Below are 19752 nucleotides of genomic sequence, written 5' to 3'. Positions count from 1 at the left end.
TTCTGTATAAATTCAAAATCATACTGCAAAAGAAGGTGATCTGATCAGATAGTGGCTAAAAAGGACTCTTGCAATGAATAGGAGAGCCCCCTGAAATTACGTCCTCCTTAACTAAAGCTTGAGAGAAAACCTTCCATCCTACGCAGCCTTAATATATTAAGCGTTTAAGTACTAGTACTGTGTGAAAACTTGTCCCATTTAAGCACAACATAGTTCTAAGCTAACACTCATCCCAGACTTTCTCAGTGATTGATTCTTTATTGCTAGTGCAAACATGCTCTATATCTCCTCTAGCTGTCAGCCACTGGAGGGCAACGTTACCCATTCATAGTAGGATACAGTCAAGCACACAAACTTTGCGGTGCTAGTAGCCGGCCAATAAAGGTAATGTAATTAACACACTGATGTGCTTTCAACTTGCCAAAGGCAAGCGTTGCACACTGAATTCATACTTTGGAGACATTAAGCTGACTTGTAAGTACGAGGCTAATTAATTGATAACTCATTTCAGTTGAAACTAATTCAGAGAGCAAAAATATGCCAACCGGATCATTTTTATATTGTGAAAAAGGACATAAATTGAGAAAGTGAAATATGAAGACTATACACTATGCAAGGCAATGCCATTATGATACTATATTAGGTTATTCAGCCTAAAGAAGCTTGCCACAACAGTTCAACCTTGCTGAGTATTCTCCCCTTCAAAAAACCCCAGAACTAAGAGCACTACTGGATACTTGTTGTCCTTTCCCATTGATTCCATGTTGTGTAACTGCAAAGGAGATCAAACAACACTCTTAAGAGCATTAAGTGCAAGGAAGCTTTCATCTGTTTTTCTAGTCAGGCTCCAAAACAGAAGCACAATTATTCCAGAAAAACATGCTGTAAAAATTGCTGGTTTTTTCCAAAGACCTTATTTGTTTTGTTTTTCATATATCCCTCTGATGCTTGAAGTTATCCTGATGACTAGTTCTCCTCTCCACAAAGTATTATGAAGCGGTCCCAGAACTTTAAGGATTAACTGAGTCAATACAGCTGATAAAGTTCAGAGTTATTTAGGTTTACTTAACACACTATGCTCTTGGCTACTTTCTCCAAGACAGGTACCGCAAGGAAAATTTGCCTTACTCTTTGAATGCACTGAAATATTTTCAAAGCAGACTTGTGAGTGTGTAGAAACAGCTGCAAAAAGGTTTTCGTTTCTCAAAGTGGCTCAAGCCAGCTGCTTCAACTCTAAGTGGAATAACGCTCATTTTGGAAGATTATCCAGTAATCCTGCCCATCAGGAATGCCTTTCACCTCCCTCCCCTGTTTACTAAGCAGATCACACCAAAAAGCCTGCAGACAGCGACCTTTACTACTGGCTACAGATGCTTTCCTTTCCCTGCACTTACAAAAGTTAAGGAGCTCTGAGCTTCTAGGGGGTTCTGGTGGGCAGCAGTCCCAGGGGTTACACCACCTTCAGAAAGCATCCCCTTCAAGGACACCTGACCACATGCAGACAATCACTTCAGCCATGCAAAAGCAACTTCACCTCTGTTCCTTGTTTCAGAAAAGCTATGGATAAATAAAGCAGACTTGACCACCTTCTACAGTGGTAGAACTTAAAACTGAAGTCTCAGCAGTTTTTATTCATAGTAGTGTTTACTTCCCTAATCCCCAGGAATTAGACTCATTGACTTCATTTTAGGGCACACCAACTTTCCACTCTGGAAAGGTGTCTCTCCCACAAGACCTGCATATTTTCTGTTATTTACCCATGGATTTGCAACTCTGCTATGCAGTTTATCTTGTATAAAACTATTCATGCTTTAATTAGTAGTAATATTAATAGTAGACCATTGTCCCTTACAGCCTCTTCATTTCACATGCTTAGCTACATCAAATTTTGGATGTTTAACTACATCGATATTAAGTCTGTATCATAGAATTGTTTAGGTTGGAAAAGACCTTTAGGATCATCAAGTCCAACCATAAACCCAGCACTGAAAAGTCCACCAGTAAACTGTCCTGAAGCACCACTTTTACATGTTTTTTAAACATCTTCAGTGATGGTAACTCAACTACTTAGATCCTTGCAGAGATTCAGCATTGTCCAATACACTTTGCTTCAATTCTGAGGCATAAGACACTTAGTGCAGGTAATACTGTGTCACACTGCACTTTAAAAGTTCAGTGAGTGAGACCTGAGTTATAAACTCCCTTTTATAAAGCCCATTCATTTCTTCAAGGCTCTTAGTTCACACTATTTAACAAATTTATTTTCTAAAAAAAGATAGGATTAAAGCTTGACAAAAATAAGGAGATTTTATAGCTTTCTCTCATCATAAGGGAAATCAGACTTGATGCCCTGACAAATTCACATGGCATTTATTATCACTTGAAAAGCAATGAATTATGGCTTAATGCTCTTACCAGGCCTGCAAAGATGACAGTTTCCATGTGTATCTGTCTCCTCAATGTCTGCTCAGTAATAATCATACCTTCTGTATGATTAATAAGTAAAGTGTTGTGAATTCTGTACTGTTTTTAAAGATGAGTTCCTTGGGATGCTTGCCAACTGTCAGAAGTCACAAGAGAACTCATGCTGAAATTATCACTTTTCTCTTAAGAAGATTAGCCAGCTAGTTACTACTTCTAGCTTGGTGATGTGCTTAATTGCTCTAACACAGGTTCCATTTTTAAGAAAGAGCGATAATAGAGCAATTAAGCCCCTCACCACGACAGCAGAACCACAAGCTATGAGAGACAGCAGGTTTGTACATGAGAAGTTCACCAAACAGGCTTCTTCGTGTCATTTAGAACCTAAAGCAAGATTAAGAGTGTTTATACCCAGGAATCATCATACTGATTCCGCGCACTCTTTGCAGGAGTAGGATCTAGTACAAGAAAGGACACTGAGCTAAAGAAGCTGCCCCCACTAGAGCAGAGTTGGTGTCAGCCTCCAGCAGTCCTTTCTCACTGTGAGAACTCAGACTTGTGATTGTATAAGCTTAGAATTGCAAAGTAGAGAGTCCTCTATGCCTCCAACTGTAGTAAGTTTTGAATAAATAGACATAAGAAAGACCGCTTTCCTCAGAGTGAGAGAGCCTCACCACAAGCCTCCAAACTCTGTCATTTACTGAACACATGGCATTTTTCTTATTGGTTAAGCCTCAAAAAAAGAGTTAGCAAAGTGAACATCTGAGAAGGTAAGAGCCATATTTAGGGAAGTGGTAGACAAGTTTTCTCTGCACTGAAATACAAAGTTAGTTCTTAACAAGCCACCTAGCTTTGGTAACACCATTACTTTCTTGGGATAACATTTTTTTCACAGGATTCCTGTCACAAACTGAATATCAAAGAGGACACCGAATGAGGAGTTCTGCAGTTGAGAATTGTCAACAAGTTAATACATGAACAGTGACTTTGAAGCTTGGCTAAGTGAGCTGGTTTTACCTGAAACCATTCTTTCTTACACTGTTTCATTATCTGCCTTCACTGTTCAACAGAAATGCACTTGAAAGTTAATCTAAAAGTGCATAAGGTAGGAGTTCAAAGAGATAGAGCACAGCATGCTCTCAACAGAAGATGCAGGACATGAACTTGGCCACCAAGTCCTCTGGGAAAGCTTTGTTCCCACTAGGACTGGAATATCTAAACCTTAAGTTACAACCAGTTCATGTGAAAAAACCTGACAATGCTATGGCTTTAATTTTTAGGAATTTAGAAAACTTCTACAGTGTTCCATAGTGTAAAATTGTAGGCAAACATTCTGACATACTCATGTCTGAAGAAAGGAAGTTCTGGAAGAAGTCACAGTGGAGCTTTTATTTTCTAACTCTTCTATTATCAAAAGTACTTTTAAATATGCTTCCTTCATCATAGATAAGTCCTGCAAAGTAAGATGTCTTTAGATCACCTACATGCAAATAACCAGGGTTCATAATAGCAACAGCCTGGAAGTTAATACCACAGTTGCAAGACATCTCTCATTTCTCTGTAAAAGCACCATGGATGTTATTAAAACATATCTTTCAGGAACTTAAAGCTTTCAGCAGGTACAGTTAAGAAGTTTGGTATCCAATTAACTTTGATCATGAAAATATGAACAATCTTGTCAGTTTTAATAGGCAGTTATAAAACTTTCCTCAGCTTTCCCAAGACAGTTCCTTGTGGTTTGAGGCCAACCAGAACTTCTGTTTACTAAAACAATCTTTTATACATGATAGTAACAAGTGTAAGATTTGCACAGTAATGGAAAAGTTGACTGGGAGAAAGGAGCAAAGTACTTTATATTTTCAGCTGGGACTTCACTAATACTGAGTTTCTCATCTAGTAGTGTCTAATCAGCTTAGATGGTAAAGAGTTACCTAAAAACATAATGGTGTCAGTTCTGCTAACATGAGTGCTAAGCATAAGCAGTTAAAGTCTTTTAGACTTGAATACTAACATTCAGGGCTTCAGTCTAGGATAACAAGGAGGCCATGACAAATTCTAGTGACAGAAGGCAGTTGTTAGCTGTAACATACACAATATATGAGAACACATGTACCCAACCTTCAGAGTATCATCAAGAAATGTTTGTGATGCTGGATGCAAAAGCTATCCCTTCATATCTGTCATTCAAGGCAGTAGGAACCCTACAATGGGGCTCGTACACTAAGAGGTTGAAATGCTTGCCACCATGCAACATTAATAAAGTGGACAACAAATCAGTACAGTTAGTATGTGAAATACTATTGCAGATATCTAAGTGACTACTCAGCCAGACCAAGCCCCTCTGCAGGAAGACACATAAGCAGTATTATGTACAGTCCCAGGGAAGGTACTGTTTTTCTTACAGACTAGAGACAATATAAAACAGAAAAGGTGGAAGTGAACTCAGTTCTGACTCTGTAACTCATGGGTTCATTCTCCAAATGCCTGTAAGTGCTGGTTTGGGTTTTCAGGGGTTTGGTTTTGTTTGGGTTTTTTTAAGCAGTTGCATATTCCAGAAAAACTATGAGGATACTAAGTGAGCAAAACAATATGGTTGGAGTTCTTCACACTAGAATTTATTCTTAAAAGTTAACCTCAATTTGTGTCTGTCAACAGCTAAAGCTATAGTAAAAAAAACTTGTGTTCAGCTAAAGCAACTCAAGATTGCTATGGACAGTCCTACTACAAATCAAACTTGGGACAGGGAATCTTAAATCTCTCAGATAACTTCCCTGTTCAAATCAGAACACGGAAAGTCATCCATACCTTTATAGCAGATCTTTTATAAAAGCACAGAAGGAAATCAGTTTTGTAAGTTTACTTTCACAGAATTATTTTCTGTGCTAGATATAGACCAATAAACAAAGCAAGAGTCGGATGAAGATGTCTCAGTTGAAGACAGTAGCCCCAAAAGGATATTAGAGTAAATGAATCTTCAGAAGCACAACAGGAGACAACTGGACAAACAAACCTTATTTTCTGGATTCCAGGATGCAAGGAGGAAGTTGTCATCCATCAAGTTAACACAGAAATTGCAGAGAAAATTAAACAGACACAGGTCTGTAACTTAGCTCTTTTTCTCTTTATAGCTATGCAATGTGTGTATATTATCAAAATTAACAAGACTAAGAAGGGTATTGATGGGCAGAAAAGTTAGCAAATGTGATAATGCTCAAGGATTTCACAAGTTTCTTAAAACTCAAGTGTAGTTACCTGCAAGAGTAAGTTACGACCGAGAGAAGCTGCCACACAGAAAGAGCTTCTATCAAGCTTCTCTCTGTAAAAGAAGCTGTCACATTAGAAAGAGATCACTTGTCAGCCTACTCTGAGACCAATTTGGGGGATAATTTCATTTAGTTAGTCAACAACACAAGACAGGTGAGTGGCTTCTAATTTGGGCTTGCTTACTTTGAAGCCTGGATTGCTACATTGCAGCTTACAAGTGTCAGTCCTTAAGAGAAGCATTAATCCAGTCTTCAGGAACATACAAGTGTTAAATATCCTACAGTGCAAACACCTAACAGTGCACTTCAGGGATCACCGCAAAGACTGCTACTATAAAAACAGAACTCAGCTAAGCCAAAAGAAAAGCTTGGATGTACTTGTCAGTCCAAGGAAGACCAATTCACCGATATCATGTAACTACAGAAGAACTGCAGTGTTATAATACAGAGATACTCACAGTATAGGTGAATCAGTAGGTCATAGCTGATTGATCAATTGTGTTAACAGACCCACAGCATCAGTAGCTCTCGCTTAACTAGAACTGCATACATTTATGACAAACTTCTTGTAGCCTTAGCTGATACAAAAGCAACTGTTGAGACTAAAGAAATCAGAACATTTGCTTGGCCCTGTTAATGTTAATGTTAAGCCTAAAAAGGCATAGTACATGCTTTGTGCATGCTCTGTTTATCTCAGATTTAAACTAAGTTTGACAACACTGAAAATGGTCTTTCTGAATAATCTTAAATTACTAACTAGAATGTTCTTAACTCTAAGAAATTCAAGGCACAAAACACTGCTTGTTTTGAGGAGCAGTCTCCAATTGAAAATGGAATTGCATGCCAGAGACAGCTGGAGCCTGGATGTTGATCCATACGCCCAAGTTCATCTGAATGAAGCAGCTAAATGTTGTCACAAACAAAACATTTCTAGCAGAATGCTAGAGACACTTCAGAGAACTAAACAGCAGCAGCCTCAGGGGTTTACACTTTAGCAGAAACTGTATATAGAGAAGATTCAGAGGCACTGTCATACAAAATATTGCGTATTTCAAGAGACAGAACAGAACTCTTAGTGAGGCAAGGGATAAGAAGCAGGTCCATCCAATAAAATTCACTTCCCTCTATATGAACAGCAGACAGTCACACTGTTCAAAGCAAAAATGAGCTGGCAGAATACTCAGGTAGGGGAAAGTGGGCTTTCTGTGGTATGTGTTAAGGTCTCCTTCGTCCATTTCTTTTGCATCTTGGAATGACAAAATAAAGGTCTGATGTTTCTATTCCCTCTAATAATCCCCACATGCAGCCTTGGTGAGACCACAAGAGGAACAGCACTTGGCCTAAAATAGCTCTTCTCCATCTCCTAAGTAATTTTGTACCTTCTCACTTAATGTCAAAAACAAGCAGCTTCTGCTGATAATGCTGAGCTAATAACACTGCACATGATCTATTCTTATTCTGCCTCAAGCTTCATAGCCACAGCTGTCAGCTAAATTCCGAGGTTGAACCTGTATCACTAGTAAGTGAAAAAGATAATTCCTTCTTCCCGTGCTCCAGCTTCCAGACTAAGTTTACAAAAACATTAGGGGCACTAATAATTGACACCAGTTAAAACAAGTGGCTTGTTGTTAGTTTTAAGTTCCCATATTGCATTGAACAAAAATGGTGTTGCTAGAAGGTTCACTCCTATTCTGCTCTTTCCTTTTGTTCTCCAAACTCACTTGTGTATTTGCTAGGAGTTTGTCACCATAACCTGGACTTCAAGCAGGTTTTTTTTGGTATCCACAACATATGTCTGATTTATAAGAACCAATGATACATCTGAGGCCTGAAAAAATAAATTTCAGGCAGCATATGAGTTAGATCTAATAGCCTGACACAAAGTTGAATACTCAGCTTCAGCAGCTACTGTTCAACACCAAAATTCAACAGAATTTTAAATAGGCAAGAAGTACTGCAGCTCCAGTAAGCTCGAGGAACCTCCCAAGCTGCCACTGAAACCCCCAAGTTTAAATCCCAACACTTCATGTGCAATAGGTTTTCCCAAAGCTGTTCAGACTTCTCAAACTCAGATTTAACTCTGAAAGCTACCTATGAGTTCCATATGCTCCAGGTTTCCAACAACTTAGCAAATGCTATAACAACACCAAAGCATGCTAAAAGAAATGTGTCATCAATTTTTTTTCCGACAAACAGCATATGTCTTGAACAAGCCCCACAAGAAGCAGCACTAAGGCAGCTTTGAAGGAGGTAATGGAGGCATTGGTTCAGCGAGAAGTCAATATACCAGGCACTGCTTCTGTGTTCTATGTTTGGGGTTACATGCTTTTAAGACTCTGGAGAACAACGTTTCTGCTCACCCGCAGGTAATGTCACATGTCAACATTTCACTGCTCTTTTCACAAATTTTTTTTTTTTTTTAATTCCTGGATTAGCATGGCCTACCAGCTGTTAATTGAGTTCAAAACACATGCACACATTAGAAAACACTGAACAAGTCTTCAGCATTTGAGACAGTGTGGAGGGTACTGGATTTAGCACTACTCATTTAACATAACTTAGAAGCATTTTTATGGACAAGGCAACAGGGCAAATGCAGATGAATTGGGCAAACATGTAAAAACACATCATGTTCATTCTGCACACACTTTCAGCCTCTGAAATAAAAGCAACTGTGTCTTTAAGTTTATTTTGAATTTTCAGCTCAAAAAAAAAATCTTTCTATACAAAGGAAAAAAATGTAAAACACTGAAACCATTGCATTTAACAATGTAAAACAGTAATTCTACTCCCTTCTTCCAGTCTCATTAATTGCAGTTCCTTCAATGCATTAGATTTGATTGTTAAAATAGTTTTTAAAAAGTGAACATAAGGTGGCAGAAGCTACAGCTAAATTGGACTCTTACACTTCAAACGAAAATAAGCATCTCTCCTGTCAGTAATCCCACTGCTCAAGGAAGATCCTGAAATTCTAGTCCTTTTGCCAGATACACCTTGGATAACCATGACTAGTAATCCCATTTTGGGCCATATACATAACTATCAGGTACATGTATCTGTTACGTGATTAGTGAAATATTTCAAAAACAGCCATCAGAAATCTCCTTAGCACAACTGACAGTCACAGCTAATCCTCACAAGAAAGCAGTTACAGCCTTCTCTCCTCCCACCTTTGAGGCCTGTTTCCCTGTATTAATATTGGTTGAAGCTAAAAATATCCTTGGCACATCATAATTCTATTAGCATTCTGACACCCAAGTGCTTTTTTCCTTTCTGTAATGCATCTGCTCTGCAACAATTTACCAACAGCTTTAAGCATATCAGCTGCAAGCACAGCTGAACTTGATTTCTAAGAGACCAATTTAAACAAGAAAAATAAATGTTTTTCCATTTATATGCTTATTATTTAAAGCTATCTGTTGTCTTCTGCTGAAAGCCCAGAGGCCTGTAACACTGGCTTGTAGCCAACACTAGATTAGAAAGATTTACTGAATACATAGTGACCTTCTGCTCTAAAGTGTTCCCAACGCTGTTGTTCTTAATTCTGTCCACCCCCAGTTCAGTGTAATGAGCAACAAAAGCAGCTGCCCATTGTACAGTTACCTAGAGAGAAGCATCTCTTCCAGCGATGGCACAAAGACATGATGTTCGCTCCTTCTTGCACTGGCTGCATGGAGATGAAAACAGCAGTAGTCCTTCAAAGATCTCTACAGCATTAGCAGGTCTCAAAGCTGATTAAAGTGATCCCCATGGTAATCTGTGAAATATATGTTTGCACTTTCAAATTGCTCTGCATTGGATTCACAGAAGGCAAGTGTGCAGTAGGTGTCTGTGTATACCCATGAACAAAGAGACAGCTGTGGCTTTCACTGAAACATTTTAATATGTTTCAACCAAAAAAAAAAAAAAAAGAGAAATTCAGCATAGTATTTCAGCACTTGAAACAATGATCTGCCCAGTTCCTCAACTTTTGACACACACACCCTCCCCCACTAGATTTCAAAGCACAATTTCTCAAGTGAAATCCTACTACAAAGATACAGTAGAACTCAAGTTCTGTTCCTACCAGAGATGGTATCTGTGAGGTTACAGGTCATTATACCTGCAGAGATGAATGGGTCTCTAAGGATTATTTTTAATTTACTTTCCCTTGCCTGTGAGCAAGGTTAATAGCAAAGTATTTTGGCTGTCAAATGAAAAGGTTAAAAACTATTTCAGCTATCACTTCAGCTAATAAAAAATCCTCTCCTTTAAGAAAGGAAATAGTAGTTTTCATTTGCTTTTCACCTGTAGTAACCCCATGAGAATGTGTCTCTCTTTAGAGTCACATGTACTTATGTCAGATGCACCTTGGATAACCATGACTAGTAATCTTATTTGTGGGCCACATATCTCAATATCAAGCACTAAGAACCGTTTTCCAGGGTCCTTCCTCCCTGGCAGTCTGTCTCTGCCCCACTCCAAATTATTTGCTCGCTTTTTGGATAGGGAATAGAAAACTTAAAACCTCAGAAGACACTCATAGGAGGAGGTAAGGATTTGGCTTTTTGGACTGTATCAGAAGCAACCATGCCAGCAAAGTATTAGATCTGTAGAATAGTTCCCTGTGGCCACAGGGCTACTTGAGTGGTGCATCTGCTATTTTTAGCAAGGGAGTAGAGTTATGCTAGGACAACTGTGTACTCTGAGAAAGCCAGACCACATTAGCAAGGAAAGAAGACAGGAACCACCACTGGCTGTTAAGTACCAACTGCACCTTGGCCAGTTCAGTCTTTCTGAAGCTACCAGCACACTAGCATTACATCATCAGCTTGGGGGTTTAGTTCTGTTCATGCCTGTGCAAAGCCAGACTCCACCTATGAGAGGTATATCAAGCCCATCTCTTTCATGAACACAAAGCTGCATGGAGCAGAAAATCAGACATGACCTGACAACTGGCCCCAGTAAGGCTGGCAAGAGATAATCACGTAAGGGATATCAAATAATTATGAGCAACATAATGACAGGAAACCATGGAAGACACTGCTAGCTACAAGTAAGTGCTTTTTCCTCAGGAGAGGAAGGTAGCTCAAAATTTTAGGTGCTCTTATCCTGCTTTCATTAGGGAAGCATGTTGCATAATGCATGAGGAAAACATCTGAGAACAATGTTTGAGAACATTATCTATTCCCTACACAGATGAATCCATGAGTAGATAGTATTGTATCCGCTTTTCCTCTGCATACAGTTGTACTTTAACTTCCTTACTAAAAAATGGTAGAGAGCTTTTCCTTCTGCGGGGAGTAAGAGATTTGTGCTCCTCAAAGAAGACTACTCTGTAGAGAAGTTTAAGCTGCTTAACACTTAGAGTTCAGATTTCCAGCCACTTCTCTGCCCACACCCTCAAATACATGATCACTTCACTGTGTGCTGAACAGCTGTAGCACCTTCATTCCACACAAAGTGACTACTTGACTGTGTATCTACCAGGTGGTGGCCAGCAAGGCACCTTCCCTAAGCACAGTCAGTGGGACAGGCAAAGAGAAATGCAGCACAGCACTGGAAACCAGCACAATGCACACAGCCACAAGCAGAGCTCAGAATCCTGCAAGTTGTTAAAAAAAAAAAACAAATTTCACCCAATTAATAACTTGCAATAAAGCAAATATCTCTTCATTCTTTGTACTTCAGTATGGAAAGCCAGTCAATACGTCGGACAGGTTTCTGGCAAGCCAATAAGAAGGACTAAAAGCCAGAAACCAAACACCACAACTGGCTTAAGTGCATTTGTTCCTACTCTAGTGACTCCATGAGTACTGGCCACAAACCACACTAATTAGCAATTACTCAAGTCTTGTAGCAGCTAATGATTTCTCAAGTCTGGAATGTACTTCTTAACAGTTAGACATAAATTATATTTGTTATATAACTATTTGGATTTTTAGTACCTTACAGCAGAAATAGGACATTTTGTTTAAACATTAAGTTAGAAAGCCCACATTTGAATAACTTCAAAATGGATTTGGTATCACCAAAATTCATGGGATTTTTGTTGGGATAAACTGACAAGTTCTCCACTCATTACACCTCATCATCCCACCCAATATTATTTTAACTGCTATTTCATTCTAAGATGTTAAAAAACTTTAGCATGTCAACTCCAAACAGATTGGTGGGGGTAGCATCTACTCCCTTCTGTCTGAGGCTGCTGTTTTGAGAACAGAATGGCTGAATATTAAAAAATAGCATCAGTTTCTCACACAGTGTATTCAAATGATTTAAGATAATTGTACTGTTGTATCAAACCCCACTAGTTCAAGCTCTGTTTTCCTCGTAAGGAAATCAACTTTACAAATGCAAGTAGCAAGCAGGGTAGTAACTGCTCCTATCACTTGCATTTAAGAGTATTTTCCAGCCAAGAGTTAAGGCATAACCAATTTCCATTTATTGTTCATAGCTGGATGTTGTTTAACTTCAGAAACCTGCTCTTTGCCCTCCTCCAGTATTCATGCTTTTAAGATTTATATAAAGCATCTGTTCAAAGAGTCCTGAAGTAAAACTTGAATTGAGCACCAGTTTTATTCTTTCGTGATGGCAAACATTGACAGATGTGCATAGAACTGCCCGCAGGGTCATGAAAACTACTCTTCTAACAGGCATTTGTTAATAATGAAACAGTAGCTGTAGGTTCTCTTTTAAATATATTTCCCTAGCTTGTATAATCAAAGATTCAGGTTCCCTACCACAGACTGGGAAGGGAATTAATTCTCAGAGCAGCTCAGCAGCTAGGGAGACCTCGAATAATTTAGTATTTGAGAATGTAACCTCAAATAATTTAGTAAGAGAATTTTCAGTTTTTATCAGATCATCTCCAAACTGTTGATAGCATGCCGTATATCAGGAAATAGTAAACACATGTATACAAACACATGCAGTACAAACAAGAAAAAAAAAAAATCAATTTCCAGCCTCTTACTCTGGGCTGTAATATTGTTTGAGTAAGATTAAGGTCTCTTAATCTTGATGAGATTAGTGATGAGTCAGCTAATTCACATTGATGGAATTTTAATGGCAAAAAGTATAACAATTTTGATTTCATTATTGTGCACCAAAGTCCATCCTACCCTAAGATCTACAGAGGACTCAGCTTTTTACATATCTATTCTGTTTATTTAAATATATATTACAATCAGTAAATCTGAGCTTCATCACAATCTATTAATCCTCTAAAGGATACCCTCCTATATTCCCCTCTCTAAAAAAAAAATTACTTCAAATACTTTCTTTTCAAAAGGCAAGGGGAAGAAAGGAAATTCCAAGTGTTTTTTCCAGAGCAAAATGAGAGCCTGAAAAAACAGCCAGGTTATGCTACCTTCTGTTTTGTGAGGCATCCTTTGACTAGCAGTGAAGGTATTTTGTCCCATCCGCTAGCAGTTTTTTGTTTCAGATCAGTCTTACAGCAACCAATAAGTTTCAAATTTAAAGAAAAAATAATTTACTGCAGCTTGGAGAAGTTTTGTAGTTTGAATAACTTAGTCTTCCAAGTTGTTGACTTCTCTTGTAAGAAATCCAGCAAGGTACTAAAACATTAATTCATTTCAAGAATGACTTCAAGCCTTAATCTCAAGGCTAATAGCAAAGAAGTACACCAAATCCCACAACAGAGAGAGTATTGTGGCCTGAAGCCCCCACAACTTGTCTGAAAGAAAAGCATCTTGCTGAAGTATGATTTTTCATTACTATTTATACAAGTGCACCATAAAACTAGGCAAGCTCTAAGGATAAGAATGATGTACACCTACCACCAAATTTGCGCTGCCTGCTTACTACTCGCTACATAAGCATGCATGCTTAGAGGCTTCTTATGGGACAGCTCTAAACGCTGGCCCATCTACACACATTCAAGTGCAGCTATCATCTTAAAAAAACGCATTTTCTAAGACACCTAGCATGCAAAGAAAGAGAGAACAAGTTTTCAATAAAGCTACATTTCTTCCTAGATTAGCTTGGTACTACCTTTAGCCAGCGCCCTTGATGTTTACAAAGTGCTTTTCTTTCTGGAAACTATTATTTATCAAGCAATCACAGTCAAAATTAAAGCACAAACCATAAATTTTATCGTTGTAGAAAACATGAAAGAGGATAACAGTCACTCATATTCCCATGCTAGTGGCTAGAAAAAGAGGCATCTTCCAGTATTCAAACATAGGAGACACAGGATCCTACTGTAAACATGCCTTCTGCAATGTTGCCAACATATGATATGACAAAACATAGGAGCTAATTGCACCTCTGAAACCACTTCTGTACTTGTACAGCAAGACCACCCCTGCCATGTATATTGGGAATACAGCTTTGTCAGTCAAAGTAATCTATGACTTTCATGAAGACATTCAAGACTACCAGAGAACAGTTCTTCAAACGCTGATTTACAAACGCCACTAGGAGAAAAAACCTTGCAGCAGGACAACCAACTTCTCACTCACTGTCACTGGATCTCCTTTCCAATTAATATGAAAACCAATGCACAGAAACCCAGCCTTTAAATAAATAGGAGTAACGTCTCTTATACATCTGTTATCTAAAGATAATACTAAATAATCATAGTGAACTATTTTCAATTTTGTGAATTAATACCCTTCCATGTAGCTTCTGTTCTACTAACTTGGACCACCAAAACAAACTAAAGTAGCACGACTATTAATAGATAATCCTTGCAATCCAGTTAGCAATGCTTTTGTCTCACTTATCAATGCACTTGCTTCCACATTAAATGGCTTTCTACTTTAAAAAAAACAAAATATTGATGTCAATAAAGAAGATTAAATACTTGCAAACAATGTAATACTATCAATAAAGAGAACAGGCATTTTTGTTTCATCCTTTTATTCTTAATATCATTTTGGGTAAACAGCAACAAAAGACAAATATTCATTATGTTAAGATAATTCTATTTGCTGTAAGTAGCCTGAAGCCACTACAGTTTCTTGCATTTATTTGCACTTACATTGCATTAAAAGTGCTATAGAGTTGATTTAGCTATTTTTTTTTCTTTCTAGAGGCAAGAATGCTAGATCTCTGTAACAGGGAAGATAAAAACATTTAACAAGATCTTGGGTCACAGGATAAAGCAAAGAAATGCATTCCTCATACCCTGTGGCAGTAGCACTTGACCTATGCCTGAGACTGCTGCCTTCTAACAGGCCAGACAAGAACTCATTTACCAGCTGAAACACATACAAAAAATGCCTCATAAAAGAAAAGGCCACACATCCACTAATCCAAAAGCAAACTGCATCACTTACCAATTCTTGCCTAACAAAGCCCTATGGCCTAATTTCTGGCCTTTGGCAAAAGTCTGAGAAGTTAAAGATTCAAAGATGATACACTCTAGTTACAAGCACAGAGACCAAGCACAGCCTCTTCCCTACAGGTTTTCAAGACAGATTTAATGCAGCCCCAACACTCTTCTCATGAAAGTTGTTCTAATGATTAATGGATCCATAGCAACTCCCTTATGAGCAATCCTCATTACATACCAAAACACACTGAGTTTAAAACAAACAAACAAACAAAAAAAACCCAACAAATCAAAACGCACACGCACACACACACACACACACACACAAAAACCCAACCAAAACCAGACGAAAATCAAAACAAGCAAACAAAACAAAACCAAAAAAACACAAAGGAATCCATAGCAGGCAGACAGGCTATACGGTAGAGGTAGCTCTGTTCTGGCATCTAAGATAAGCAGTCTGGTGAGTCTTGGGGAAAGCTGGCTTCAGCTAGATCTAGAATAGCTCTAACAAAATCCAAAGTTGCATCAGATGAAGATCCAGTACTGTGCATCTTCTATCATCATTCAACTTCAGTTTCCACCACCCACTCTAACTAGACTTGCCTGAAACCTGTAAGCCCTATGAATTATTTACACAGTACCCCTGCTCCAGACATCCAGGGCATTAGCAGGTACCCTCATAACTTCAGTGCTGATCAAGAGGTGGTAGGAGAGGAAGAGGAAAGGCAGCATGCAAAATACATCACTATACTAATAGCACAGTAGTCACTGTTCAGACTTGGTTAATGAACTAGGCTGCAGATAATTAATTGGATTTGTCAAAGCCAGTTTAGACCAGGCATTTGTTCACTAGGCAGCACTGTGCAGCAGCTATGAGATATATGGGCACAATTGCTCCTACCCTTAATGGGGTAAGGTGAGGGTCTTGTAGCTAAAAGCAACAGGCATGATCAGTAGAGTTGCTAACCTGCCTTCAGCCTACAGCAGTCAGATTAGCAGTAAGACAAGCCCACTGCTTTATTAAATTGTAAAAGCACTGGGAAAACTATTCAGGAGGTCACGTTTGTTCTCATGTCTGTACGTATGCATACAGGTATTGTGGAAGAGTTCAGTAGAAAGAAAGCACACATTAGTAAAGCACTGTTTCTTCAGTGCGTCTCATCTGTTATACAGACACCAGGATGAATGTTTTTCCCTGATCAGATATGAGCTGATAACAGTATTGGGGCAAATTTTAACAATTAAGAACAAAACACGGCAGAAGACAGCTCTATTGCCAACCAATCCAGTGATAGTCCCTCTACATTTTGTGATGGATCCCACTGCAAAAGCACAGCAAATCCAACACCATGTCTTCATCTCACCACTGCCAACTTCTGCCACTGGAAAGGGTTCAACCAGTAGCAAGCCAGCCATGTCTTACTGAACCCCATTTCCTCACTAGTGCTGCTGACCTGTGCTCTGGCATTGTAAGAGAATGGTCCTGCAGGTGGAGCCAGCTTTTGAAACAGTGGGGCTCCCCGTCAGCACCTTTGAGGGCAACTCTCAACTCAGCTTTACCAAATTCCCCAGATGTCTCTCACCTTTTACATCCACATTCGTCCAAAACAGGAACATAACATCCCCGAACCCATGAGTCCATATTCTAGAGGATGTTAGCAGAACACCAGCCTTCAGGAATATATTTAAGTATATGACCACGTGGGCATACCCTGAGCACACCTATATGCCACACAAGACAGCTGATATTGCCTTTACAAGGAGACATCTGACTACAGAGTAGGAAACTAAGGTTAAAACAAACTCCCTTGAATCCCAGGGTTTCAAATCCATATATCCCTTCCTCTGCAAGAGGGAAGAAAGACTACTAAGTCTGATCATCAAGGACTGACTGATGGATACAGCCAGTCCTTCCTCCCAGCATTTCTTCAAACCACTTCTCTCTACTTTATCGTGATGTTACATGTAATGCAGAAGACAACGGGGAAGGATCACTTGGAGGAAGGAGTGACTAGGCTACTGCAGAAGCAAGGCCTAAATTTACCTCATCCTGCCTCTGTTAGATGAAGGTCCTACTATTTGGTACAGGCATGAGCATCCAACTACTGCCTCAGATGCTCAGACATGCCTTTGAATTGGCACGAAGCAGTGCATCACCGAGCACTTCCACTGCTTGCACAAGCCACCAAAATGAGCCTACCCAAAAGGGTAATCCAGCATCATACTACAAGTTCCAAGGATTGAATGTTAAACTAAGAACAGCACATAATCAATCAACTATATCCTTACTACTCTGTTACTTCTGGTTTTCTCCAAATATGCTTAACAAAGAACCAAGTACACATGAAACAAATGATGAAGAGAAAATGAAGTTATAATTTATTCTCACTGAGGCAACTTTTTTTTTTTAATAGAAGTCATACCGCACTGTTGATGAAGTACTTAGCAAATCAGATAGAAAACATGACTGTATGGTACCATTACAGAACATCCCATGTACCAAGCCACACAGGCTTATGTGGATTATGTGGCTTATTGTATTCATTAAAGGTTCACTACAACTGTTAGTGGGACTGTTAATGGAAGCATTCAAGAGAGGAAATTGGCAACCAATTCATTCTCTCTAATTGCAGTATACTTTCAGCTGTGTCAAGCAGCATCCAAGTGCCTTGCACAAAACAGTATCTTTTGTAACTGCCTAGTGCAGTAACTAATAAAATTAGTCTATCATGTTCTTATTTAACTCTTGGTGTTTTTTCTAATGTAATACCTACTAATTACATTGAAGTCTGACATAATGCAAGAAGAAAGTTAATACTGTCTTGTTAATCAGACAGACTATTTTAGTTCTCCACCTTCAGAACAAAAACTGTTCAGCAATCCCACATGGTAAAAGGCACACTCACATCCACGTAGAAGACTGCACTGAAGCCCAGAGCTATGAGCAAAACCCACGCAGACCCATCACACTCCTTCAGCGAGAGAAACAAGAAATACCATCTCCAGTGCAGAGTGGACAACAGAGTTGACTGCTACCAGCAGGAAGACAACAAACCTCATGCTAACTATTTTCAGAGCTCTAGGAATAACAGATACATGGCAGAGGGATTCCACAGTCCTATATCACGATCACAACACAGGACATATGCAGAGAGGTGGCACATTCCTAAGATGCATTTTCTGTCTCTAACAGACATTTTCTTCCTTTTAAGGCACCTTCAAACAAGAGTAAATATGCTGGTGCAAGAATTAGCAGCCCTCCTCACCACACGGCAGAGGACTTGGAATGCTAGACTGAAACCACCACCTCCCCAAGAGAAGTGTTAGAGCAAGGGAGTGGAGGAATGGGTGTCTGCACTTTAGGTTTCTTACATTTGGACCCAAAAGAATAGTTCCTGTACTCTGAGCCTTGAGCACCAGGTGTAGAATCTAGTGCAGAACCTCTGATATTGATTATAACTGATCTGTACCACCAAGGACTACCAAAAACAGAACACAGAACAGTTATGATTAGGGCAGCTTAACAAAGACATTCATCCGCACAAAGCTCAAAACAGACTTGTGAACTTAATGAATATCTTTGGCGTAGGACAAGTTTATTTTCAGTTTAATGGATGTATAAACAGACTCCCAAAAGAGAAAACTCAACAGCAGTTCTATGTTTAACCAAGGACAAGAGAAAAGCTGCCATCACACTCCTCTGCCTGTTCCCTGAAGGAAGAGAGCACTAGTCACAGATAAGAACAGCTTACAGGTTTGCAGTATCAGCCAGTCTTATCTCTGCTCTGCAGCCTCAGTCAGAAGACCAGATCAAGGATGAGAGTAAAGCTTATTGAGCTAGAAATTCATGTGAATTCTTCCTTTTCCCTTTGAAGCATATTATATCAAAAATATAATTGCCAGTTATTTCAATGCTGCAGCCACCTGCTACTGTTATGCTGAAGTCCTGAACTATAGCATAACTGGAGACATTTTCCCCAATAAAGCATTTTTATTTAAAAAATCCCAACATAATAAGCCTTCTTATGCTGGTTGTTCTTCCTGGAACAGCTATCTTGTCAGGAGCATCTGTACTGTATGAGTTTTAAAAATATTCTTTCCTCTTCCCTCCACCCCCCTCACCAAAAGAGAGGTAACAGTCTTAGTGGCTTGACCTCTAAGAGATATATTATGGTGTTTCCACAGATTTTTCTGGGAAGCCTATACATCAGCCCCTGAACTGCTGCAGACTGGTGACAATGAATTTCATTTAGGCAGAGTTATGCTGACTGGACCAGCTGGGGCTGTGACCATATAGGTCTCCTGCTAGGGTTCATGCAGGGCTTGTCATTGCTGAAACATTAAATGATTGTTTTCCATCAGATTAGTATTCATCTTGACCTATTGCATCATTTCTGAGGTTTAAGTACATTTGTACTGTATCCATCTGTCACTTTTGAGACACTCCAGTACCTGCCTGCAATAGGCAGAGTTTTATTGCAATTGCTTCTACAATGAGCAAAGACAAGAATCACAGACCTTTTCAATATTTAATTATCTAGTATTGCATAGGCTGCTGTGAATTTAGAGGAAATTATGCTTATGACTCATATGCTAGTACTGGAGGAGTTTTTCATTAAAAAGTAGCCCTAGGGAGGAAAGGAAGAAAAAAAAAAAAAAAGACGAAACCAGCCAACCACTGCTGAAAGCTGAATATCAACAACCGGCTGACTCAATTTCCAATGACAGTGCATCCATCCAGGTACAGCAAGCACTGGTGTCTCATTCCTAAGAAAGTCTTATCAG

At 39.1% G+C, this 19752-nt stretch overlaps 1 protein-coding gene across 2 annotated transcripts in view; it reads right to left on the bottom strand.

Annotated features, from left to right (window-relative positions):
* Positions 1–19752, bottom strand: part of ATP8A2 (ATPase phospholipid transporting 8A2) — a 318786-nt gene that overhangs the window by 287172 nt on the left and 11862 nt on the right. The window contains exon 2 of one of the 2 annotated variants that reach the window (XM_032678118.1): positions 9288–9441. The exons of the other annotated variant lie outside the window; for it this stretch is intronic. Within the exon in view, the coding sequence (XP_032534009.1) occupies positions 9288–9357 (70 nt within the window). The 5' untranslated portion in view covers positions 9358–9441. The remainder of the gene's footprint in view (positions 1–9287; positions 9442–19752) is intronic. 2 annotated transcript variants of the gene reach the window in all.

Source organism: Chiroxiphia lanceolata, chromosome 2 (genome assembly GCF_009829145.1).
Source record: "Chiroxiphia lanceolata isolate bChiLan1 chromosome 2, bChiLan1.pri, whole genome shotgun sequence".
NCBI classification, from domain to species: Eukaryota; Metazoa; Chordata; class Aves; order Passeriformes; family Pipridae; genus Chiroxiphia; species Chiroxiphia lanceolata.
The sequence above is the reverse complement of the archived record's forward strand: the minus strand, read 5'-3'. Positions and strand labels throughout refer to the sequence as shown.